At 39.5% G+C, this 24,609-nt stretch overlaps 1 protein-coding gene across 1 annotated transcript in view; it reads right to left on the minus strand.

Moving 5' to 3' along the window:
* Positions 1-1,499: 1,499 nt before the first annotated feature.
* The window catches only part of LOC137267555 (uncharacterized), a 53,339-nt gene continuing 30,229 nt past the window's right edge, over positions 1,500-24,609 (minus strand). Inside the window, exon 2 of the mRNA XM_067802031.1 lies at positions 1,500-5,894. Coding sequence (XP_067658132.1) covers positions 5,768-5,894 — 127 coding nt within the window. The 3' untranslated portion in view covers positions 1,500-5,767. The remainder of the gene's footprint in view (positions 5,895-24,609) is intronic.

Below are 24,609 nucleotides of genomic sequence, written 5' to 3' on the forward strand. Positions count from 1 at the left end.
TGTTGATTGCACATAAACAAACAAAGAAAGAGACAAACGAAAGGCTGATCCGTCAATTATTCAGTCTCCGATATACAACTAGATATTTGTCTAGCGCCGATATCCAGTTAGTTCAACTGCCTCATTTTTCCCCCTCGATCATTGGATGTCCTTAGCAACGGCACATCGTATTTTCAATCGCAACTCCCTGGGGATCATACAACTCTTGCAGCCTTACCAGGCGCACCGATTTCATGTGGCTTTACCATCCTTACGAGGTACCCATTCACAGCTTGGGCGACTGGGACACATAGTCACAGTACTTTGATCATGTTCACTGTACTTTGCTGTACCCGCAACTAGGTGTCTGCACGTATTCGTGTGGCCACCATCTACCAACGGATTCGTGGGTTCTTTTAAGTGTACAGGGTTGTGTACTACACGCTAGGGGTTGTGACAACACTGAAAGAGTCTCCACACAAAGTTGACTCCAAGGTTTTTTACACCCGATCACAGGTGTGCTCGATCCTGGTACCTGCAAGCTCGCTGGATTAGTAGCCTCACGCCTTAGACAGCTCGTCCACCGCGCCCCCACGAAAGAGGCAGATTCCAAAGACAGATACATGTTATATTCATTGAGAAACTGAATCTGAATTTAGCATTGTTATCCTCGGGATGTGCATACTTTGTACTGGTGTACCTGGTGTACTTGCATACTTTGTACTGGTGTACCTGGGATCATCGCTGAATTTGGGGTAATCATTTATTTTTATTATAGTGTTTCTATTCTTCCTATGATTCTATCATTCTCGTTGCTTTGAAGATTATCTCATTATTTCAAGTTCGAATATCTCATTATTTCAAGTTAAAAATTGAAAACCTTTCGCCATTTCTTTAATAATATTTCTTTTTGTTGTTTTTAGTAAGTTCTTTTAACAAGCATATTTTGGTTATTTTTCGTAATCGAGAAAACCGTCACAGCAACTTGAAATTCTCCAAATTTGTAAAAATGTTTTAACATTTTTTAACTAGTGGCATATATTTTTATGTGTTACACATAACGGAGAAAGAATGACTGGACATCAAGTTCCATAGTTTGCGAAATTTTCCGCTTACTCATCCATCATGTGAAACAATGCTAGGATGTAGACAAATGCAATTCAGATGATGCCATCCACAAAAGTTCTCACTTTCCCAATTCACGTTGCAATTGACATATTCATATCAATGGGACATTTGCGTGAGATTCATTATGCTCATGTATTCCTTTCCTTGAGTGTGACAAATGTAAAGATTTCATAAGTGATTATCTAGTGCAACATCAAGCTGTATCAATGCATGTTCCTAAGACAGGCGTGAATACGAATAATATAATAACCAACTGTAATGAATAGCTTTATTATTTTTCTGAGTGGTGGAGGACATCGAGATAATGTAAACGGACATCTTCAATGTGTTTTGATTAATTTTATTGACAAATTATGAGAATCGAATAAAATTTATGTCAGTGGTGACAAATCGTTCCAAAGTCAATGTCTGGAACAATCCATAGTGATACTTGGTTACATCTCCAGAATGAAACAAGATAACTTTGTTTTGATTATTTTATTGACAAATTATCAGAAGGGAATATAATCCATGTCAATGGCAACATATCGTTCAAACTTCAATGTCTAGAACAGTCCATGATGATATCTCGTTATATCTTCAGAATGAAACAAGATGAAAACTTAAATGTACAAACAACTGATAATTAGTGGCACATAAATGCAATCCAAGCTGTCATGTATAAATGAAAAGATCATTTTAAAACATACTACATTTATGTTCAGGAATAAACTTGTTCATGATATTCATGCAATATTTATCGTTTCACGATCAGTAACCATATGCATTATCGAGATTCGCTTTTCAGGTTTTCTCGCCCAGGGCTTATATGTTATCCCCTGCCATCCTAGTCATAGAATCAGCGCTGTGTAGAAGACTTGTTAACAAAGAACAAATAGAAACTACAAGTAATCGAAAGCACATCTGCACATACGTCACAAGGTCTGCCATATTCAGAACAAGGAACCGCCATCTTCAAGTCCTAATTCTCTTGCGGCCTAATTATTTGTGTTTAAACGCTGACTCAGCAAAAAGGCTTTATTGTCCTTCAAAAGAGAGTCGGCAAATAAACCGTAATGGAGTTGTAACTGACAAACAGAAATGCTTCCGTTTCAGATAACATCTGAAAAACACTAACTGTTTCTTTCTTCTGAAATGGCTGATATCAAAGCTAATTCTGGACAGGTTTTGTTTCAAGTCCGAACAGCTGCACAAAAAGCAGTCTGTGCAAACTTCAAACAAATCCTGCTTTTTTCAGTGTACTTTTGTGTTGGTGATACGTGACTTTGACACTTACAGTAATCATGGAAATGTTCGCAAACACCAGGTGTCACATCTGTGGAAATCGCTGCATTTGATGATGTTTACGTTTGTGTTGTTGTGTTTTCTTTTCAAAGTGGTACAAAGAAAGACAAGCCAATTTGCCCGTCAACTAAGGGTTTTCGGATATTTATCAACCTTCTGGTGCAAAGAAATCGTGTCAAAATCGAGTGAAAATCGTGCCAAAATCGTAACTTGATGGAACTACTGAAATGTACTCATTTAATAGTAGTTGCCATGTTATGTTGACACTTTTGCCTGATCAAACGACCACATTTAATAACTGGATAATCTGTCACGAAAGCCAAAAAATGGGCTTAAGAAGTCTTTCATTATTCTTGTGGAAAAGAAATATCCTGACAGCATGAAACAGCTTCTTGAAAGGTATTTCAAGCAATAACGTAAGGTGTTCCAACATTCTGTTTGCAAAACAACAATGCAACAAAATTATAAAGGTTCGTCCACATTATGACCTATACGGGCAGGAGAACCATGTTAAGTGAAGTACTGTTGAAAAGGATACCAGATCTTGCAGTCAACCTTTATATTCATCCCACTAAAGAATGTATGTGAACAATATTATTCTAAGTGTACTGGCAGATGAAAATGAATATCATAAATTATCGTGACAGAATATGTGATCGAAGAATAAATACTAAATTATATGACGTTCTAACTGTATAGAACTGTAATGCAATAGGTATTTGTGGACAATACGAAATGAATGAATGAATGATTTACTCTTACTCTAGTCTAATTGTTACACGTTTACATGTGTACAATAATACCTTTAGTTATCACGGTTGATATACATTTGAAATGACAAGGATAGTAAGGATATATATGGCAAGTGTCCCTGGGATATATATTGCAAGTGCCAAAACACGATTGAAGACATGTAAACGTAAATAGGGGATTTTGTAACAGGAACCGGTGCACTTTATATGTTAATGGAATAATATTTTTATCTGTAAATTGTCACAGCAAGCAATACGTTTCAGATCGGGCTACCTATCGACAAATCCAATACAACTATCTACAGAAGGGATGAAGCAGATACAATATGCAAAGAATGAAGTTTTGCCATAGCTACAAGAACGACATGATCTTCCCATTGAGGACATATCACAAACTATCCTATAATGTCACACTGTATCTGACTGGTCAGACTGAACATCCATGTTTGAGATAGGCTTCTTCCTCAGAATATGGGAGATACTGATATCGCAGATCGATGTGCGTTGACTCGAATATGCTTGGACAAATCAATTTTCACTAAGGGGAAATGTAATGAACACTTTGAGGACGACAAAAACCAAATGCAGGAAATGGGATCTGAATTCAGGTTTGTATGTAGATTGGCCAATACTCTAAATGGCAATCGCGACTTTCACATGGAATCTCACAAATCAACAACGTCGGAGGATTTGTAAACGTCTGCCTGCTTGTGTCATTACTTCAGTTATGATTGCGTTGGTATTCTGTTGCTTCTTTTCCTAACAGACAACATTGCATGTGAAATTAATGTCTTATTATGTATATATTTTATATGTATTCTAAGGTTTAGTATTTAATGAGTTAACACATTTAGTTTAGTTTCTTGTCACGTGAAGTCCCCAGGGTCTATGGTGATCTACCTTCTGTTGTTGACAATCTATAGCCCACTTTTATATTGTATTGACCTCTCTAGTTAACTTTTTTTGGATATAATTACTAATTTTAAATGGATATCTGTGATATACTGGTGGTTTTACTGTTCTTAGTTGACAGGGTTTTAGTTTCTAATTTTCTTGATATAAAGTGTAATTATTAATTGTTCTGGTCACGATATGGCTGGAATATTGCCGATGTGACGACAAATAGTAACTCACTCACTCACTCTTGTCACATAACGCATTGTGTTTTATCCCTTGTTGATAATGAAGTTAGTAATACAGGTAAAAATATTTCATCAAATGACGCTTTTTTCCAGATTAGAATATTTCCATTTTCAAATGCCAACGTTGTAACCTACCGGAAAAATTCATCTGAGACTGTATTTCAGAGTGTCTCGATTTTGGAAGGCAGATTCCATCAATAGGTGAAACTACACGAATGGATCACTGCAAATCAGTTATAACACCAGATATCCCTATATTGAGAAATCATGTTCTGCTTTACCACTTACGAAGTTTCATCATACATGGTGCCAAACAGCTCATTCAACAATGATTGTGCCAAAGATGCAGCCATGCATACAGCTGAATCTGGACCAGATAATACTTCTAGAATATTGCCTATTCTTCCTCCGCATATGACATTAGTATTGTGTCGTATTCCAACTATTCTACTAGCAACCTGACTCGTTTCACCTCCGACTGGATGGTCCACTGTTAACAGCGTTTCCTGGTCTCACATCGTTTTCGAATCGTCACATGGTTATATTTTGTGTCCGGGTCTTATGTCTCCTGCCATGACATTGCCAGAATATTGCCTCAAAACACGTCCAAAAATGCAAGACCCATATTATTAAAACGTTGTAAAGATATTCAATACAAACATTCCATCGATAGATATGTCATCATGTAAGTTATAGGCAGTTCTTGCGCATTACGTTGGTAAGAATATTCTACTGCAGACATATACACCTTAGAAACCCAATGACAAATATCATTAGACCATTGCCAAGATATTCATTGCAAACGTTCCCAGAAAGGATACGTTGCTACAGTATGAGAATTGCCCTGAGTTCGTACAGGGAGTTATTGAGCTTTACGTTGGTAACAATAATCCCCTAGGAACAGTGACATCTTAGAACCCAATAACGCATTAAATCCGTTGACCATGGTTACTCAGATGTTTCCATGGTCTTAAACAACACGGTCAACACGACAATACTTGACCGGTCGGTGTAATGAACTTGCAATAAATAAATAAACAAATACACTTTAATGTTATAAAGAATCACATTGACCCTAGTGAAAACGTCCTGTCTTCTCTTTGTGTATAAGGTCCACCCCTGTTTTCCTAATGAAGAAATAGTAAAAGAAAACATTTTGCTAACTTAGGTTAAAATCATTCTAGAAAAATATTGGCACCTGGTTCACTGATCACGTGTCGTACAAAAGTAGTTTCCAAAATGTGCATGAGTTCACAACCATTACATGTATCTAACTATCTATATATATGACATAAAAATAATGCATAAAACGTCTCCACTTGTAGCCAATTCTTATATCACGAAAAGAGAATACTTGGCCATGCTGCAGACTGTTCAGGTTTTGTCACGTGAAATCACACATAAAGGTATAGTTCAGGCTGAGAAAGGTCACCCTGTTCCACACTATGACCTTTGTCAGAATCTGGCTTCAAGGAGGATCCGTCACACAACGCAGTCAGACACCAGGTCACGTGCCATGTGCACCTTCCGACGCCCCCTGGCGGTTCGATGACTGAGAATGATGTACACAACCCCTGTTGACGTCAGACCAATAGCCACCTCTGTCGATCTGAAAAGACAGAAATATAATTTGTACGTGCATAATCTCATATCAAATGTAAAAATACATCTCAATTCTGCCACCATAAAAGTGCGTTAACCCGTGTAGGTGTCCGAAACGTCAAGTGTTATGTTGATTATTACTTCTTAAAGTGAGTGAGTCTGGTTTTACGCCGTCTCGACAATAGTCTAGCTGTGTGACGATGGTATGTAAGTAATCGAGTCTGCACCAGACAATCCACTGATCAATCGCATGAGAATCGATCTTCGGAAACGGGATACGATGACATATGTCATCCAGGTCAGCGAGCTTGACCACCCGAGCAAGTTGCTAGTCTCTTTCAAGCATGGATTGTTGAAGGCCAATTCCACACCGGATTTCACGGGTAGGGATCTGAATGTGAACTGAATTCATCTTTAAAACTCAACCTTGAAATACTACGTAACTAAATGTTCATGGGAATACAAGAATTTAAAATAAATCAACACGATAGCTAAGCTTAAGTGACGTTGCGTCCCTAGTATGGTGATCTACCTTCAGTTGTTGGCAATCTCTCGCCCGTTTTTATATTGTATTGTCCTCTATAGTTTAACTGTTTTAGATTTAATTACTAGCGTATTACTGGATGTCTGTGATATACGAGTGTTTTTACTGTTCTTCGTCAACAGGGTTTTAGTTTCTAATTTTCTTGATATACAATATAATTGCTAATTGTTGTTGTCACGATATGGCTGCAACATTGCCGATGTGACGATAAATACTAGTATTAACTCACTTACTTAGTAACGTTGTAGTCACGGTGTGTGTGTCCGCTCTGAGGTAGAACTAAAACAATATTGGATGTCATGTGAATAGTTTTCTCGCTGCTTCTTCTTGTCCTTAGATTCTAAGAAAGTGTGTTTCCGTGCAACCAGAAGAAATATTTACCGGTTCTCCCATCCTCGATATCTCCAGGGTATACGCTCCGATAAGTCTCGACTATACTCTGGATGCATCTACAGGTCGGCCCAATAATTTTGTTACCTCTCTTTGTGGCTTCGCATTCACTCAGTACCAATCAGCTAACCCACCGTGACAAGCCAGCTCGCCAGTGTCAACAAATATAGCGGTCGCGGCTGCAAAGGTTGGTTCGCAGTGTGACTCAGATTTCAGGGAAATCATACCGACACACTGGTAGTCCGAAACTTTGAAAGACTATATGCAAGAACTCCTTCTTCGTCTTTCAGAGAACATCTACATGGCTTGTGCTGCCATGTTTAATCGATTAGTTTAAAAAGCGAAAGTGATTTGCAACTGGTTCTCTCAACTTCCCAAGCGTAGACACCTGACTGAAGAAAAAGCCAGCCAAGGGAGGTAATACATTTATCGGGCTGAGCTGTAGATGCATCCAGGGCATTGTGGAGATTCATTGGAACGTATACTCTGGAGATATGGAAGATGTGGTTCTCCGTGACTTATAAGAGCCTGAACCAGTGGTTACAGTTGTGAATGTTTGCAACTGTGAAGCTTCTGCAACATTCAGTTCACTAAATGTTGAAGGACCAAAGACCATGCTACGACAATGGACCTACAAATGTTGCTTGCTGGTTGTTCAACACATTAGTCAGCATTAGCACAGCAGGAAATAATAATGAGATCATAAGCATGGATCTATGCTATTAGAATCCAACAGCAAGCGGACCACCTGTCGGTTAGTCACATCTGAAGACGAATTCCACAATGCCTCTTCACGCATCTCGCAATCATACAGAACATATGGCAACGCTTTCTCGATCATATAGCTCTATAACTCCCGTTGTCTTGTGTTCGTTAGGACACATTTCTGGCGTATTCGAATTGGTTTCGAAATCTGAAAAAACATCCAAAAAGATGCGAACATTAACCTCCACTCAATTCTTCTTCATTAACGCCACTCTGATCAATCACTTTAACGTCGATCGCTTTATTCCAGATATACCAGACGCATCCAATCACTTAATTACAAATTTATCAGTCTCGTTATTTATTTCCTATCGCTGACTCTCGTGTCAGGAATGTCATCGCTCCATCTGAAATACGAGCCCTTGTCACGTAACTGCTTCCTGGTACTGAGTATAACCAGCCATTTCAGCGTTCGTGTTAAATACTCCCTTTCTTCCCATCTCGCAATCTCCCCTTTCCCTCTTGCCACTTCCGGGACCATGCTCTTGAGGAAATACATGTCTTGAAAGGGAATGTTTTTCGCCTTCTCTAGAGGTCAGTTTTTAATTTACCTTTCTTCTGCAAACGAATGTATGTTTTGCAAGCAAATGTACATTAACCTACTAAATCATAAACTCAATATCCGGACGTGTTTCTATTGAATTTCGCGTATTTGGCACATCTGACATTGACGTATTTGCAGTTTCGAACTAAACCAATTACCTCATTTAATCTGAATTTGTTGCCTCTGTTGCATGGGATAGGTTTTTACGCGTGTCATTATTTCTGGATTTTTGTAAGGGGAAATCCTGACAACTAAATAGGTAAAAAGTGGACAAAGACAAATGAGAAGGTTTGACGTGGTATTTTTGCTGTATGAACGTTAGAGACCTCAGCAGTGTTTCGGTTACCATCCGCAGCTCTCAGCCATCTATGGAGGAATATTGTGGTGGTGGTGCTTGACGTCGACGGTAACCAAATATACCCCAAAATACATTTCGCTTAATGAATCAAACGGAATCACATGCAGGGGTCTAGGGCAAACAGTGGTTAGGATGGATCTGGAATGAGTAAGTGAGTTTAGTTTTAGGAATCTCGCGGCGGCAGACGCCAAACATGAGGCTACAAACAGTGTGTCAATGTGGGCAATCGAACCCGGTATGACGAGCAATTGTTTCAACCACTAGCCTACCTCACCCATGGATCTGGAAGTGGTGTCAATACACAGCTGCCAGTCCTTAGATTGAGCGAACTAACGTATGAAGCCAACGTATAAAATAGAACATTAACTTGACGATTACGTCTCTCTATGAAGCATGGCTGTCGTATAGACCATCAGTGTGTCGATCCATAACTGTCCTCACTGTCTGCACGATACACAGCTAAAACACATTTGTGGTTGCCATCCCAGAGTCTCTTTATTAACTGGGCACGTGTTGCATATTCTGTTCTTCCTGCTGACGTCGACTAACGACTATTTGTTTCATGGCACCGCTCGTTTGGTTTTAATCCGTCCACCACGCAAGTGAAGGGCTTGCAATGAAATGGCGCAGGGATTCTCAGTCCCGCATCGTTGATAGGACATTTAGAACTTTTCATGTTAAGGTACATTTTCAGGCTCACGGTAATCCAACACCAGGCATTTGTGTTGATGCGAAGGTTCGAGTTACGTTCCGCAATACGACGGCCAGACAATTGCGTGATCAACAGCATGCGCAACGCTCTGCGCGATTGGGAACCGTTGGCATGTGTCAACCAAGTCAGCGAGACTGACCACCCGATCACGCTGGTCACCTCTCACGACAAGCATGGGTGACTGAAGACAACATTCTATGCCGGACCTTTGCGGGTCCTGAATAAATCAATTTCTGTAAACCACGTCAAAGTTACCGAGTAATCAGTTTAAATCTTCTGACGAAATAGATTCCATTGTGATACATTTATCCGGGACCTTCACGGGTCGATACATATCTGAACCAATGGTTGATATCATGAGCACTTATCCTGGGTATATGCTGATATGTGATCAACCAGGTCATTTTCATCTATGTCATACTTCACCACCACCAAAGAATAATTCTAGAAAATGAAACACGAATGATATGATAACATCTCCATTCCCTCCTTTGATGTTATTCATACTTAAAACAGTTGATAAGTACCACAGCAGTAGATAAGTCGGCATTTTAAACTCACATAACTCTAACCGATAATACAGCAATATCATGACCGGGGACACAAGAAATGCTTAGCAGTGCCCTTGTTACAACAGAAGATTAAACTCAGTGAAAAACATCCATTCCATAAAGAGCTGTAGAAATCAACAGGTTCCCGGTTTATGTGATATGCGACCACAACGTCCAGCAATTACACGGCATTCGGTAGCATCATCAACGACGGTAGATGTATCAACGGCAACGACGAGCTCCAACACGCTACTGGGCTATTAGATGTGGTTGCAAGAAGTTCAAGGATCAATAATAATGCTTTTAACGTCAAACCTGAACATTTTGCTTTTCTCGAGTTTCTAATGATGAAGGAGAAAGAGACAGTTTTGCATGATTGAAAGGAGTGGCTTAGAACAGTAGTCGGGGAATTGCTCCTCTTCTTGGAGAGATAGTGCCTTTCTGGTCGTATAAAACACATAATGGACATTGAATTTACTTTGTTTTGTAGGTCTTTTTTATTCAGTAATTCATGTAAAGGAATCCAGAATTCACCATGGCCACATTTATGGCAATGCACGTTACTGTGGTAATCCAAGACGTTGGGCACACTCTCTGACTTCGTGAACATCCGGGGTCACCGTCATCACGACGTTGGTTTATTACAAAGTGTTTCAGGAACACTTCAGTCTTTGGACTGATATGAGCGTGACATGATTGCGTGAGATTTTACGTATGGTTCGCAACACACAGCTGTGTTCTGGTTTGCCTCGTCTTTGTTACACGCCTCACTCAGCAATCCTCTAGCTGTGTGACGACAGTCTTTAACTAATCGAGTCTGAACCAGACAGTCCAATAACTGTTATCATGAGTGAAAATCTAATAAATAGAAAACTGTTTTCTAAAGATCCTGAGTAGGTTTAATGTGTTTTCCTGTTTGTGAATTCCTTAACACACAACTCAGCAGTATTGCAGCTTTATGGCGGCGGTTTGTAAACAGTTCCCAAATGGTCACACAAAGGAGTGACTGATAACATCAGCATGGAACTAGACGATACGAACAAACAAGTCTGACAATGCAAACCCGTCGTCGCCTCGAGTTGCATGGATTGCTTCAGACAAACTCGAATATTCCCCTCACGTTTGCTAGACAGACATGATAACCGTGGTATATGCTGAATGTTCCGACTGGTAGATTATAACTCTACTCCTCTTCCCTGACTCTGCAGATAATAGAGCATGACAACAACTGATTCCATTTATTGTTGTATGTAAATGAATGTTCAACCATTCTCGTTATATGCAGGTAATTGTGTACAATCAGCCATCTCGAAGAGTCGTTAACGAAGAGTGCCAAAAGAGTAATATTCATTTCTTGTCTAATATTTTCAATTCTGCAGAGTCACTTTTACGTGCTAACTGCAATTCCTGCTGGCGGTTTGAGATGGCATTTGTGATGGCCTTGTGGACAGCTGAATTCGTCCGCTATTGTTAAAGCAGAAACAGTGCGTCTCGAGCTTCAGCCATTGACCAGTAAGTGTGTCGCCAACAAAGCAAATGTCATATGCCAATCACCAGACAATATCAACGGAAGATGTGTCATATACATTGTTATTAACATTGCCAATAATAAGAAATCGCAACAGACGTCTAGGGGCAGTGAAAATATTAATTACCTGCCTTCACTGTGAGTACATAGAAATGATACGCTAGCCGATTTCAGTATATATCACGAGAGAATCACACCATTAGGTTATGGGTTACTTAGTTGCATAAGGCACCACAATTATTCTGTTTACAGTTACCTCCCTTGCGGACGGCAGTAAGCTATGACTGTGGCTTCGATTCACGATTCAGCACAACTCAATTTCTAGCACCAGCCTATGCTCACTTGGTTACAACAAAGAGTGCTGCATCGCATCAAGCTATGCTCATATCTCAATATACAGTTTCAAGAAAGTTTCCTCTTCCAATGTGGAGCTGACAAACCATGGATTATGAACAGGACGGTTTGGGGATCCGAACACCCATAATCAACGGATCTGTCATGTGTAACACTGGCTCACCAGACACCAGGCCTTGATATTCGAAGCACTTTGCGCTAGGATAGTCGTCAGTGCCACAGATTAACATAAACCTATCTTAGCGCTAAGAGAACTTCCAAAATCTAGGCACAGCTTCCAACTAATTCTAAGAAAAAGAAACGGACTCCTTATGGTGACTCCCGCAACATAGACATAAAGATATATAAAATATATATGAATGGAACCTCGGAAATCAATAACTGCACTGGACGCTCCTTTAAAGGATAAACTGGACCCACTCGGTCAGAGATATCCTCATTGTATAAAATAATCCAACACTTCAACTAAACCCATGAGTTTATTAAACGCATTACAAAACATCATCAACAGGTCAAATAACGATGCGTTCGTGTTAAGGCCCATATCCCCCTTCCATTAAGAGCACATTATCAGATTGACTACAACTGCGGTAATGACGATGAGAATCTCATACCAACTTCGTGACAAGGCGCCATTACTGGCCACTAATAGCTGTATGGCGACTGATGGATGCGGTACCACTCAATTCAACAAACAACAAACCGCGAGAACGGGGAAAGAGCTGTTGATGCTCACATGAGGGCTGTCGGATGGAGTGTTGTCGGGTGGAGGGTTGTCGGGTGGAGAGTTGTCGGGTGGAGTGTTGATTAAAGTATTTACTCGTAACTGGGTTTGATTGCCCACAATTATTTGTGAGTTTGTGCCCACATTGGGTTGGTTGTTTGCTGTTTTATGCCGCAACCAGCTATATTCCAGCCATGTTGGTTGCAGTATTGGTCAAAGCGTTTGCTCTTCACACCAAAGAACTAGCTTCGATTTGCCCATACCGGTTTGTGGGTTTGTGACCACATTGGACTGTTTGTATGTCTTTGTTTAACGTCGTTCTCAGCAATATTCAGCTATATGTCGGCGGTCTGTAAATAATCGAATCTGGACCAGAACATCAAGTGATCAACACACGCATCAGTCTATGCAATTAGTATAGGATGGCTTGTGTCAACCAAGTCCGCGAGAATGACCACGACCCTGTTTGTCGCCTCTTATAGCTGTTGAAGATCAATGTGGTGGAATGCGTGAAGATCGGTTCTAGTCTTCAGTCCTGTGATATTCTTGGGATATTGCTGAAAGCGGCGTAAAAAACACACTCCCATTCCAAAGACTCTAGCATCACCGTATACGTCATACAGTTATGGTGACATAACAACCATGTCATCTTAAACCCAAAGGAATGTACAATACATTCTACAAAAGGCAGTGTCATTGCGACAAAGCATTGCGCAGCATAAAAATGGAGCTCTTCGAATAATATTCACGCTGATAAAACGACATATTGTCAATGTGAAAAAAAGATATTTTCGCCTCTTTTCTTATTTTGAGATCAACATTATTCATTATTCTAAGATTGTGCAAAATGTGATTCCAGCATAGCGGCTATTAGCTGGAGCTTGGTTGGAGAATCAGAGAGTGTTAACATGAATTCGTTGTTAATGGTTCCCTTGGGATCAGTGGTATAGTGGCTGGCCGGTGTATTTCCCATCATTCATTGCGTTTCGGGTTCTTGCTTGCATGATTTCAATAATATACGGAAACAGTAAAAAAAACGTAAGCCTTCTTTACTCCAGATTTGTAACTAACAGGGGAGTGTGTTTTTTAAGAATCACATATACAATATGTAACAAAGATCGGATTTTCATTTCGATCAATAAATTGGACTGTGACGTTATATTTCATATAATAAACGTGTGATATCATTGGAAACCGACTGTGTGTGTAAAACTCTTTTTGTGTACTTAAACCTTACGTACCCAGTATATCTTTGAAACATATGGAACATTTGAAATATTTCAGAATGAGAACGGTAAATAAAGTAACTGCTTCTGACAAAAGGACAAGCTGTTCATGCATAAGCTGGACGGTGGCCTTGTGGTCAGTGCGGTCGCTCATTAAGATGATGTGCCTTTTTCTGTTTCCACATAGGCACAAGTGAAGGTCATTTCTGGTTGAGGGAGTGGGTGAGTTTTGTTTTTACGTCGCTTTTAGGTATATTCCAGCAATATCACGGCGGGGGACACCAGAAAATGGGCTTCACACATTGTACCCATGTGGGGAATCGAACCCGGGTCTTCGACGTGACGAGCTAACGCTTTAACCACTAGGCTACCCCACCGCCCCTCAAACTGAGGCTATGATACTGATGTGAGTGAGTGAGTGAGTGATTGAGTGAGTGAGAGAGTGAGTGAACGAGTAAGTAAGGTACACCGCTTTTAGCAATATTCTAACAATACCACGGCGGGGACACCAGAAATGGTCATCACACACTGTACCCATATTGGGAATAGAACCCGTTCCACCGGCGTAACGAGTGAACGAGTTTAACCATCTACCGCCATCCACACCGTCCCTATATTGCCGAAAGACACGATTATTCATTTCGGTGTAATAGATATCATACATTCACACAGTGGTGAAATGTCAAGAGTTCCCTACGCTACTGACACGTACACATGCAAAGACAGGATAAGTCTTCACTTAACAAGTAATGTATTAGTCAAAATAAGAACAGGCATCGATTTGGTCATTTGGTGAACGAAACTCGAGTTAGTTTAATTTTACTCCGCTTTCAGCAATATTCCAGCAATATGGGTTTCAAAGCGTGTACCTGGGTGACCATGGGGATTCGAACCCGGGTCTTCGGTGTGATGAGCGAACACTTAACCACTAGGCTATCTCGTCGCCCAATGCCGTTTGAGGTAACGGTAGCTGATTTTGAACCACTCTTGTGCACCATGACCAAAAATACAATGAGTACCGTCATTTGATACCGGTCTGGCAAGTCGACCCCAACTCAGACGACATTACACTGAAGAAAGAATCTTTAGTCTAAACATCAGCTGACACGTTAATCCATCAAACGTGACGCAACTTATTATGTAGTTTTGCATGCAGGGATAGGCCGTACCTAGATGACATTTTATGATGCCAGTCAGTGCTCGCACCATATGTCAGTGTCGTTGCGTAAGTAGTACCTTCGTCCACAACAGCCGTAATTTGACAAGACAAGCACCAGATCCCCTCCAACTGTTTCCAGTCAGCCGGTAATCCGACGCTTTCACTGACGGAGCCATGCTTAAATCGCATCCTCTTCATTACAACATGGACGTGAACGACAGTATTGTGTTTCCATTGTGAGCCCTTGCTCTATAAAAAATAATCCGCTATACCATCTTTTTTAACCATGTTGTTTTACCATTATGAGTCACGTAAACGTAATCAGAATATAGAGATATAACTATTTGTTAATATATATTGGTTAGTACACAATTTTGATTTGTTAATAGCATCTATAGTAAGAGATTGTGTTCAAAATTGCAGAAGATGGGTACCCGGTGGTATAAATCATATGACTATCAATCTTCCAGAAGATGGGTACCCGGTGGTATAAATCATATGACTATCAATCTTCCAGAAGATGGGTACCCGGTGGTATAAATCATATGACTATCAATCTTCCAGAAGATGGGTACCCGGTGGTATAAATCATATGACTATCAATCTTCCAGAAGATGGGTACCCGGTGGTATAAATCATATGACTATCAATCTTCCAGAAGATGGGTACCCGGTGGTATAAATCATATGACTATCAATCTTCCAGAAGATGGGTACCCGGTGGTCTAAATCATATGACTATCAATCTTCTTGCCCATTAAGAATAACGTCAGTCATGCTGTACGCGTTAACAGCATGTCCGTCCCGTGTTCAGCTCTTTTTAGGGGAGTAATAGTTATTATTATTTATATCGGCAATGTATTGCTATTATGAATCCGTTAAACCCGATACCACTATACGGTTGTGACAAGACTTTTTCGCAAACCATTTTCGCGAACACCTGGTGCCATCATTGATATTCACGGACCTATTCCTGTAATACAGCTACATGTATCATTACATCCACAAGGGTGTTTTTCTGGGAATAGTTGAAACTACTACTCTTTGCGCTCTTTTTCATAGTCAGTACATGATATTTGGAGTTAATACGTATAATGGTTACTTGGGTGAGTAAACGAATACTGTAAATATTCACAGTTCACTCAGTGGATTAAACAAAGATTTTGCAGAGGCATTGATGGATGTGTGAGCGGTATGATGTCTCTAAAGCGCTAAGAAATGGTAATAGATTATGGAGATATTAGAAAAACGAGACATGGACAGTCGGTTACCATGAGCACCAGTGACATAGGGAGTATGATGTATTGTAAGGAATATGACCATCTCAAGGGAAACATATTCTGAACTTGGTGGCAAAAACATTTAGTTTGGTATTCACGGTGATCTCAAATCGTTATCTTCTATTTTTATTATGTTATGAAGCAGTGAATCACGGGAAAGGTACAAGATCTGTATCAGAATATCGATTTGTTTCCTGCAGTAAAGTATAAATACATTTCAGAAATGTTATATTGTTACAGCAAATTGTCATGCAGATGTACACAAAAAGTTATTTTGTAATATTATATGAATAAAGGTACGGATGATTTACAGATGCAAGAACATTCACCGGCATAGTGATATGTATGTTAAGTGTGATCGGTACTTACACGCAGAAGGTACGGAAGAGGCAGGTGTGTCCAATATCCCAAAAATACATGTATCATTGAAGCAATCCTTGTTTAGGAATTTTAGGAATTTCCTTTTCACTGCCAAACTATGGACATTAACATCATCAAATCAAAACTAGAAACTGTGCATACCTTTCAATACCCGATATCACTTTAAAATCAAACATTTCAAAAGGTGATTTTACATGATCATTACAAACCCTAATATGGACTTAGAGAAGAGGGTTAAAACTGATTCCTTTGATATATATCTAAGGTATCCACGTCAGTCGCATAATGGAAAATGTTTCAAATAATTTTTACATGTTTTTCTTTCACACCAAAAGGAATTTGTTTCCAAATATACCCAAGCGTGGATATTCTTTTCCACTTCCGTTGTATACTTGAGTCCCAAGTGCAGTTGGTAAGACATAAATGTCCTTATATTTTTTAGATCTCCTTGGTTAATACTGAATTCCTCTTAAACGCTTCACACATACACGTTACGCACAATGGAATCTATTTCGTCTGATTTAGTCTGATTACTCGGTAACTTTGACGTGCTTTACAGGCATTGATATACACAGGAAAAGCAGAGAATGCTAGTCTTTAGTCCCCTATGCTTGTCGTAAGAGGCGACTAACGGGATCGGATGGTCAGAGTCGGTGACCTGGTTGACGTATCGGTTCCCATTTGCTCAGAGCGATGATCACGGGATTGTCCAGTCCAGACTCGATTATTTACAGACCGCCGCCATATAGCTGGATTATTGCTGGGCGTGCCTTAAAACATACTATCTCACTCACTAACTCGATGTATACTCTTCAAATAAAGTTGGGGAACCTGAACTTTCAATTTGGATAGGAAGTGTAAATGTTAACAAACGTTTCAAAGACAGACATCTTATGAGCGTACCACCATTTCCCTCTATTACGACTACTAAATACAACGCATGATATGCATGTGCACAAAGCAGTAGCCCCATACACGTGCGTGGGGTCACATTCTTGATATTGACGTTTTTTCAAGAAGGTCGAGAAATCATTTGGAGTATTGATTTTGACACTCATCTTGTATCACACATTTTCTAGTCGTTTCTTTTAAAATGAAAATCCTTCACATGCAAATTACATGCCATACACTAATCACCTTTCAGAAGCAACTACATACCAAATAATTATGGCTGTAAGGTAGTGCAAATGGTGATGCACTCTCAGAACATTTAACATTACTATATCAACATTGACTGACTCCGATAAATCTCCTAAATATTTTAAGTCGTAAATAAAAATAATGAAGTTCCACTGGCTTTTTTGAAGAGTATATAAAGCTTAATACGTGTTGCATGCATACGGAAATGTGTATCCATCTCCAACACAACTTGGATTTGCTTTCTGAAGAATCTCCCTGCAGAATTTCTGCACTTGCAACCATCAGTCTTAATTAAAATAACTAAGTGTTTAGTTTCAGCTCAATCAACAAATACAATATAGAGTCAGTGGGTTTCCATACCTTGAATGCCTGGTTTGTTTGGATTCAGCCCTCCCATGGCAGTAGTATTTTGTTTAGCAGCCTCAATCAATGAATATATACTTTTTTGTATAAATTGTCTGGAGGGTGTTTTAGAGTGTTTGACGTTCCGCAAATCACTCATATACTTTTCACAGGATATTTTGCCCTTTGTGTGTCCAAGAAATAACGAAGGCCTAATGTTTTCTTGCATTGACAATTTATAATATTTATATTTGGATTATTTACATATTTATTTTTATATATTCCATGCTATAAGCTTCTTATTGGCCTACATAATTTATAGAAATTATTTACTTTTACATTGAAAGATCATAAAGTGTTAGGTTACATGACCTGTTCAAGACATTTCTTGTCCACTACGATCACATAGCTTAAGGGGTGTTTTTGAAAACAGGAATAATAAATTTTAAATAATATGTCTGTGGAACATTATTGACTTTCTTGCAAATTCAAAGGACAATCTCGGCATTATCATCTTGACTCATACAAAAGACTTTTTTGAAATTGTATCTCATTTGCAAATTGAAATTCAAACCTTGCAGCGACATGTTGACAACACTGTGTCCATATATGAATACATAATTCTTAATATATACTCCATATTTAGAAAGGTTGCATGTCACGGATCCATTAGTGGTTCATACATTGTCACGATGGTGCAAAATCGGATAATAAAATGTCACACAAGGGCAAACATGCAGACATGCATGTCCTGTTTAAATATTTATCGTATTTCGTTGCTGATGAAGTGCGAACATTGTGTAAGTAATGTACAGTGATTTGACAAGCTGGCAACAACAAAGCGCGCCGTACTGTATGGCATTAACAGAATGTCAATACAACGCCAGTTGCCAAGCACGCTATTGACTTTATCGTTTTGTGCATGTGCATTCGTTTATTGTTTCAGGCGGAGCTTTTGTGATAATCTAGCTTTGCTGAAAGACCTTGGTTAAATCCAATATTTAGACCAAATAATCACCTTCATTATTCTGCAGCAAAGACGTAACGATGGCTTACACACATTGAATTCCAACCCGAGCATTACCAATCAATACTCGCAACACCACGTACCTCGCATATGCACATGAGAAAGACGGGCTTTTAGTGGATAAATTTACTAATGCAGTCTTTGAGTAAACCTGGCTTCAGGCACCACAATGGACAGGCAGTCATCATAAATTGGGTGGTATGTTTAACGATTGATACGGGCTCCCATTCTGGTTACGATAATCAATGAAGAACCCTACTGGATTGGCAGTGATCATAAATTGAGTGGTATGTTCAGCAAATGATCCCCATTTATCTGATATTACCATTGTGACCACTATAATCAATGTAGAAAAGAGACACCTGTTTGCAGGAATGGTAACTGAGGCGGACCCCAGCACTATATTTAATACTTCGAGACGACGGGGCCATCGTCGTAAATATTCCCAACAAAGCATTCCTATCACTTCTTATGCACTTGCAACACGCCTTTTTCTTTTTTTCTGATCAACTTTGATCAAGTTATGTTAAAAACGATAGCATATGGGAAAAAATTGCTTTTTGCTTTTAATATGGATTTGTAGGAACCTGTAAATTACTTTAAAGTTTTGGCTTGCCATGCCATATCAAAGACCTTATGTTCGATTTCCAATACTTGTACAACGAATGAAAGTCACGCCAGGTGTTCCTGTTGAAGTATTGGTCTTGTGTGACATTAAAATAATATAGTTTAATCTGGTTTCAGTACAAGCAACGGTGCATTAACCCGAGACATTACATGAAAGGCATCAAGTACTAAAATATTACATTATTTAACATAACCACAACAATGACTTTTTTTACAAGATATATGTTCACAGCAGCGTGTATTTGCAACGCCGCTTTGCTGTTACATAGGCATAGACGTATACTCATGGAAACAAATAAGGGAACACATAAAGGTACAAGTGTTCCTTTATTTTTTCCAGGTTTCTTAAGAATGTATATATTGCACAGTGGGTGAAACACTGGAAATAAATAAAGGAACACTTGTTCCCTTATTTGTTTTCGTGAGTATATGTTATCACATTGTTCTGACAATACGTATGCTTCTACAGAACATAACTGGCTCGTCTAACTTTCACTTCATTCCTTTGCATTTCGACTGAAATTACTAAGTAGAGAAATATATCATAAACGGTTGGTTATAACCGACATTTCGTCAAACAAAATGTTCGTAACAAAAGTAGTGTCCGTAACCATTTCTTTAACGGGTTAAATTTTCATAGAAGTCACCTTTAACCTTTCGTTATTTACCCATCAGGCCTGCATTCCCTTGGTTATCGCTATGGAGGACATATAGGGGTATTAGTTGTCTCCCTTGGGTACCATAAAGTAAATGAAGACCGCACACAGGCAGTTAGTGCCTGCTGATTGGATAATAAAATCCAATACCAGAATTAAGCCTCAGCCTCTGGTTGATGGCCGTAAATACGACCAGGGGAAAGTTGTGTCTACCTCATGACTTAACACTCTGTAGAAAGCAACATCAACAGCAATGTTTCGTTACCTTGGGGAGTATAAAGTTAGACTCTGTCAGCTGCCAGATCACTTTGGGCCTGCAGCATGAGGATGTAGACTGAGCCATTGCAGTTTGTCATCAGCTTTATCTCAGAGGAAAAAATGAGGTCGGATTTCGAGGATACCTCGTGTTCAGACGGAGCACTATAAATCTCATGCCTTATGGGCGTGCAACTTGAACTGTACTGAATGCTCGTGGACCATAGGCAAAGTGGGATATTATCATTGTACATTGCGGTGTAAGGCTATAACTATGAACATTGGGTTTGGATCATTCAACACGTGGATTTTAGAAAAAAATATTTTTTGTAAAATAATTCTCTGATAGGTGCCTTCCTTCTTCATCTGTGCCGCCGTTATAAAACTTAAATACAGACACTTGAAGATCCTGATTAGAATTGATCTTCAGTAACCCATGCTTGTCGTAAGAGGAGGCTAACTGGATCTGGTGGTCAGGCTCGCTGAGTTGGTTGACACATGTCATTGTAGCTTAACTGCGTAGATCGATGCTCATGATGTTGATCACTGGAGTGTCTAGTTCAGACTCGATTATTTAAAGACCGCCACCATATAGCTGGAATATTGCTGAGTGCGACGTAAAACCAATATCACTCACTCTAAGCAGTAACATTCAATATAACATGTGATCCCCACTCATTGACCCCTTCTGGTGCTCATCTTATCTCACTCAGTCAACACCAAAAGAAAGCACACACACACACACACACACACATGGATTTTTACACGGGTTTACAGAAATTGTCATTTGTCTGTCAATTCTACATCTGTCTACCCCTTCGTCTGATTGTCAACATTGACCTTCATCCAGCATCGCCGTGTTACATTCAGTCTAACTGTTCCGCACTCTCAAACCAAGACTTTGTTGAGCTGATATTATATTTGTGACCCATTACTTCAGATTTGACTCAACTACATTGTACTAGAAATATCTGTTGTGAATCATTGTATGTTGCTCTTCGGTCAATACATAATATTGAAAGTTTCAGACTTGTCAGTGTTATATTTTGCTGGTTCCGAGGGAATTTCTTAAACCTTTTGTCACGGCACGTTTTTAACCGTAACCGTAACTCTCATTAGTGATAAACCAAACGCACTGTTTGTGAACATATGTTCTATGTTGATCCTGGTATAATAATGACGTAAATATTCACGTAATTATCGTGTAAGCATACGTCGATGACTGTATAATTATCTCTCAACAAACAGCTCCATGTTTTGTAAGCACATTATCCCAATATAGATTCCATAACCAGATAGACATTGTCCAATAATAACGACAAAAACGCTTCTCCAACAGTCAGTGTTAAGGACACGGCATTACATACATCGGCTGTTAGCGGGCCATTAACAATGCTCTGAGGTGAACTGTCTCATCACTATAACCAAATCCCTCCATGATATGGGCGAGGATATAGTACTCGTGTTGGTAATTCGTTTGTCCTCAAAACCTTTTTGAGTCTAATTCCTTCAAAACAGTGATCTGTGTAGCTGGTAATACGATATATAATCATGTCAGGATTATGTAAATGGTAAGCAATACACTGATTGATCTCACGGTACGAAAAGTGATACAGTGATACAGTGAATTTGTCCCATCCCATCATAACTGTATCCCAATTCCCAGTTTGAAAAAGGAAACTTCATGTTTCAGTGTTATATATCCAACTGGGTTCCCAGATCAGCCCTAAAATACCATTTGGCGTTTAGATTGAACATTTACATCTCTCCGTTACATAAGATTTGTAACCTAACTTGCAGTTAGCAGCGATATGTCCACTGGCATTTTGTTCCTCCTGTGCTTGACATTTAATTATCCACATGTATACATATGGCATTGCTATTTGATATTCTCACTTCCGTCTGTTGTTCTACACCGATCATCATGAAGAAGGATCGGTATGGATTTGTTGGCTTGGGGCCAGCTCAAGACATGGATGGGAATACATTTAGATGTAATTTGTTCTGAAATTGTGAGGACGATTCACCCAGAGGCATGAAACCATCATGTAAGATATGCTTTTTTAAAAAAATAGGGGACCTTGAACTTTCAATTATGTTAGAAGTTAAGAAACTTTTCAAATACAGACATGTCATTATCCCCACTCCTAAACACAACCCATAACATGCATATGCACATTGCAGTAGTCTATAGATGTGCATGGAGTATCATTCTTGATTTTGATGGTTTTCAAAACGGTCGATAAATCACTGTAGACCATTAATTTTGACAGTCATCCTGTATCACACAGATGTTAGCGTTTGTTTACACCCGGGGACTTTTTCAAAAGGAAAATCGTATAATGCAATCTCGCGTCAGACACCAATCATCTCTGTAATGTACAAACAATGGTCAAAAGGAAGTGCAAGTGGTGATTCACTCTCAAAGCATTCATTGTTATATCATCAAGATTGGTTGCCCCGGGTGATCTCCATTGTTTTGCAATCGCAAATTGAAAATGAAGTCCCCTACATTCTAAGAGTATAATGTTCGGGGGATTCTGTGCTGTTTTTCACTATTTCAGGTCGATCTGCGTAACTGGGATACCCAGTGAGCAAATCAGCGAGCTTGACCAGCCGAACGCGTTATTCATCTGTTACAAGCATGGATTCTTGGAGACCACATTTAACTGGGATCGTCATCTTTGTGCAGTGAGTGAGTGAAGTGTGTGTGTGTGTGGGGGGGGGGGGGGGGGAGGTTGGTTGATGATGGGATCTGGATCAGACAATCCAGTGATCAACAGTATGGGCACCGATCTGTGGAACTGGGAACCGATGACATGTGCGAACCAAGTCAGCGAGCCTCCTAATCCGGCAAGTTTTCTTGTCCCTTTCTAATTCGGTATAAATCGATTTTATGAGTATTATGAAATCTACAGATGTCTTCAGAATAAAAAATGACTGTTGAAACTATAAAGGATACACGATGTAAACAAATTCATAGACGTGAATAATGCATTATCGTTAAGAATAAACTTTGCCGACGGACAATTTCTTGAACATATTTAAATTACGTATCAGCAACGTGATTCAACGAAAGCAACGTACTTCCTTTTTATTGCGTTCTTGCACTTGGCGTTTCTGAAGCGCGGATATTAACAATGCTAAGTCCCAGACATATGCCGAATATAACAGATGGCAATGGAAAAGCACCGTGAACGAAAGGCCGTCCTTGATAGAAATCTCTTTTCCTCCGAGAGAATCGAACAAAAAAAACCAAAAAAAACATGCGCGAGAAAAGCAGAAAATTTGATTAGCAGTTACACTGATAGATTCTGAAAGCTAAAGAAAATATTGAACGAAGAAATCAATGCTAAACTTGGAGCCGAAAGAACATTGGGTACCTGCTCTTGCAATGTCCAAGTTTGGTGATTCTATGTTTGCATACCCCTCTCCACATGCCCAACCCCAACAGATGGCCCCCATACCCCTGTCCTGTATCATATACCCACTGGACCAGCCCGCACTAACCTCTCTGATGCTGAAGCGAAGTACTGCTGTTGGCAAATGCTCGTTGGGTTCGTTTTGTTCTACTTCGCGTCAGGAGTATGAAAGGGGCGACGTTGGGGAGCTTCAGAAAGAGCTAGAGACGCCGCGATGTCGGAGAGAACTGCTTGTGGGAATTCATAATGATGACCGGAGCTCTTATAAAGCATGTTCTTTGAACTCGGATTTCTCTCCTCAAGACTGGCTAGGTCTTACAAAAGCATAGTGTTATAGCCGAGTCGTAAAGAAGTGTTTGGACCTTTCAAGGACATCAATAATTTATTGTATAATGGGTTGAAGTACTCGTGACACACTTTCAGTGCGGCTATGGCTGAAATGCACTTTTTTACATTAATTGAATTCCAGTTTTCTAACAAATAATGTTAAATGCACATTTATCTTGGTTTGATTGAAGTCGAGGCACTTTGTCGTCTTTAACATACAGTGCATATGTTTACATTATTCAGATTGTGATGGTGACGTTTTAGACTGATCATGATGGTGTTATTTAAACTGAATATGGTTCATATATTCCAGCAATATCACGGTGAAACCAGTAATAGGTTTCTGGGGACACCAGAAATAGGCTTCACACATTGTATTCATGTGGGGAATCGAACCCGGGTCTTCGGCGT

Source organism: Haliotis asinina, chromosome 16 (genome assembly GCF_037392515.1).
Source record: "Haliotis asinina isolate JCU_RB_2024 chromosome 16, JCU_Hal_asi_v2, whole genome shotgun sequence".
NCBI classification, from domain to species: Eukaryota; Metazoa; Mollusca; class Gastropoda; order Lepetellida; family Haliotidae; genus Haliotis; species Haliotis asinina.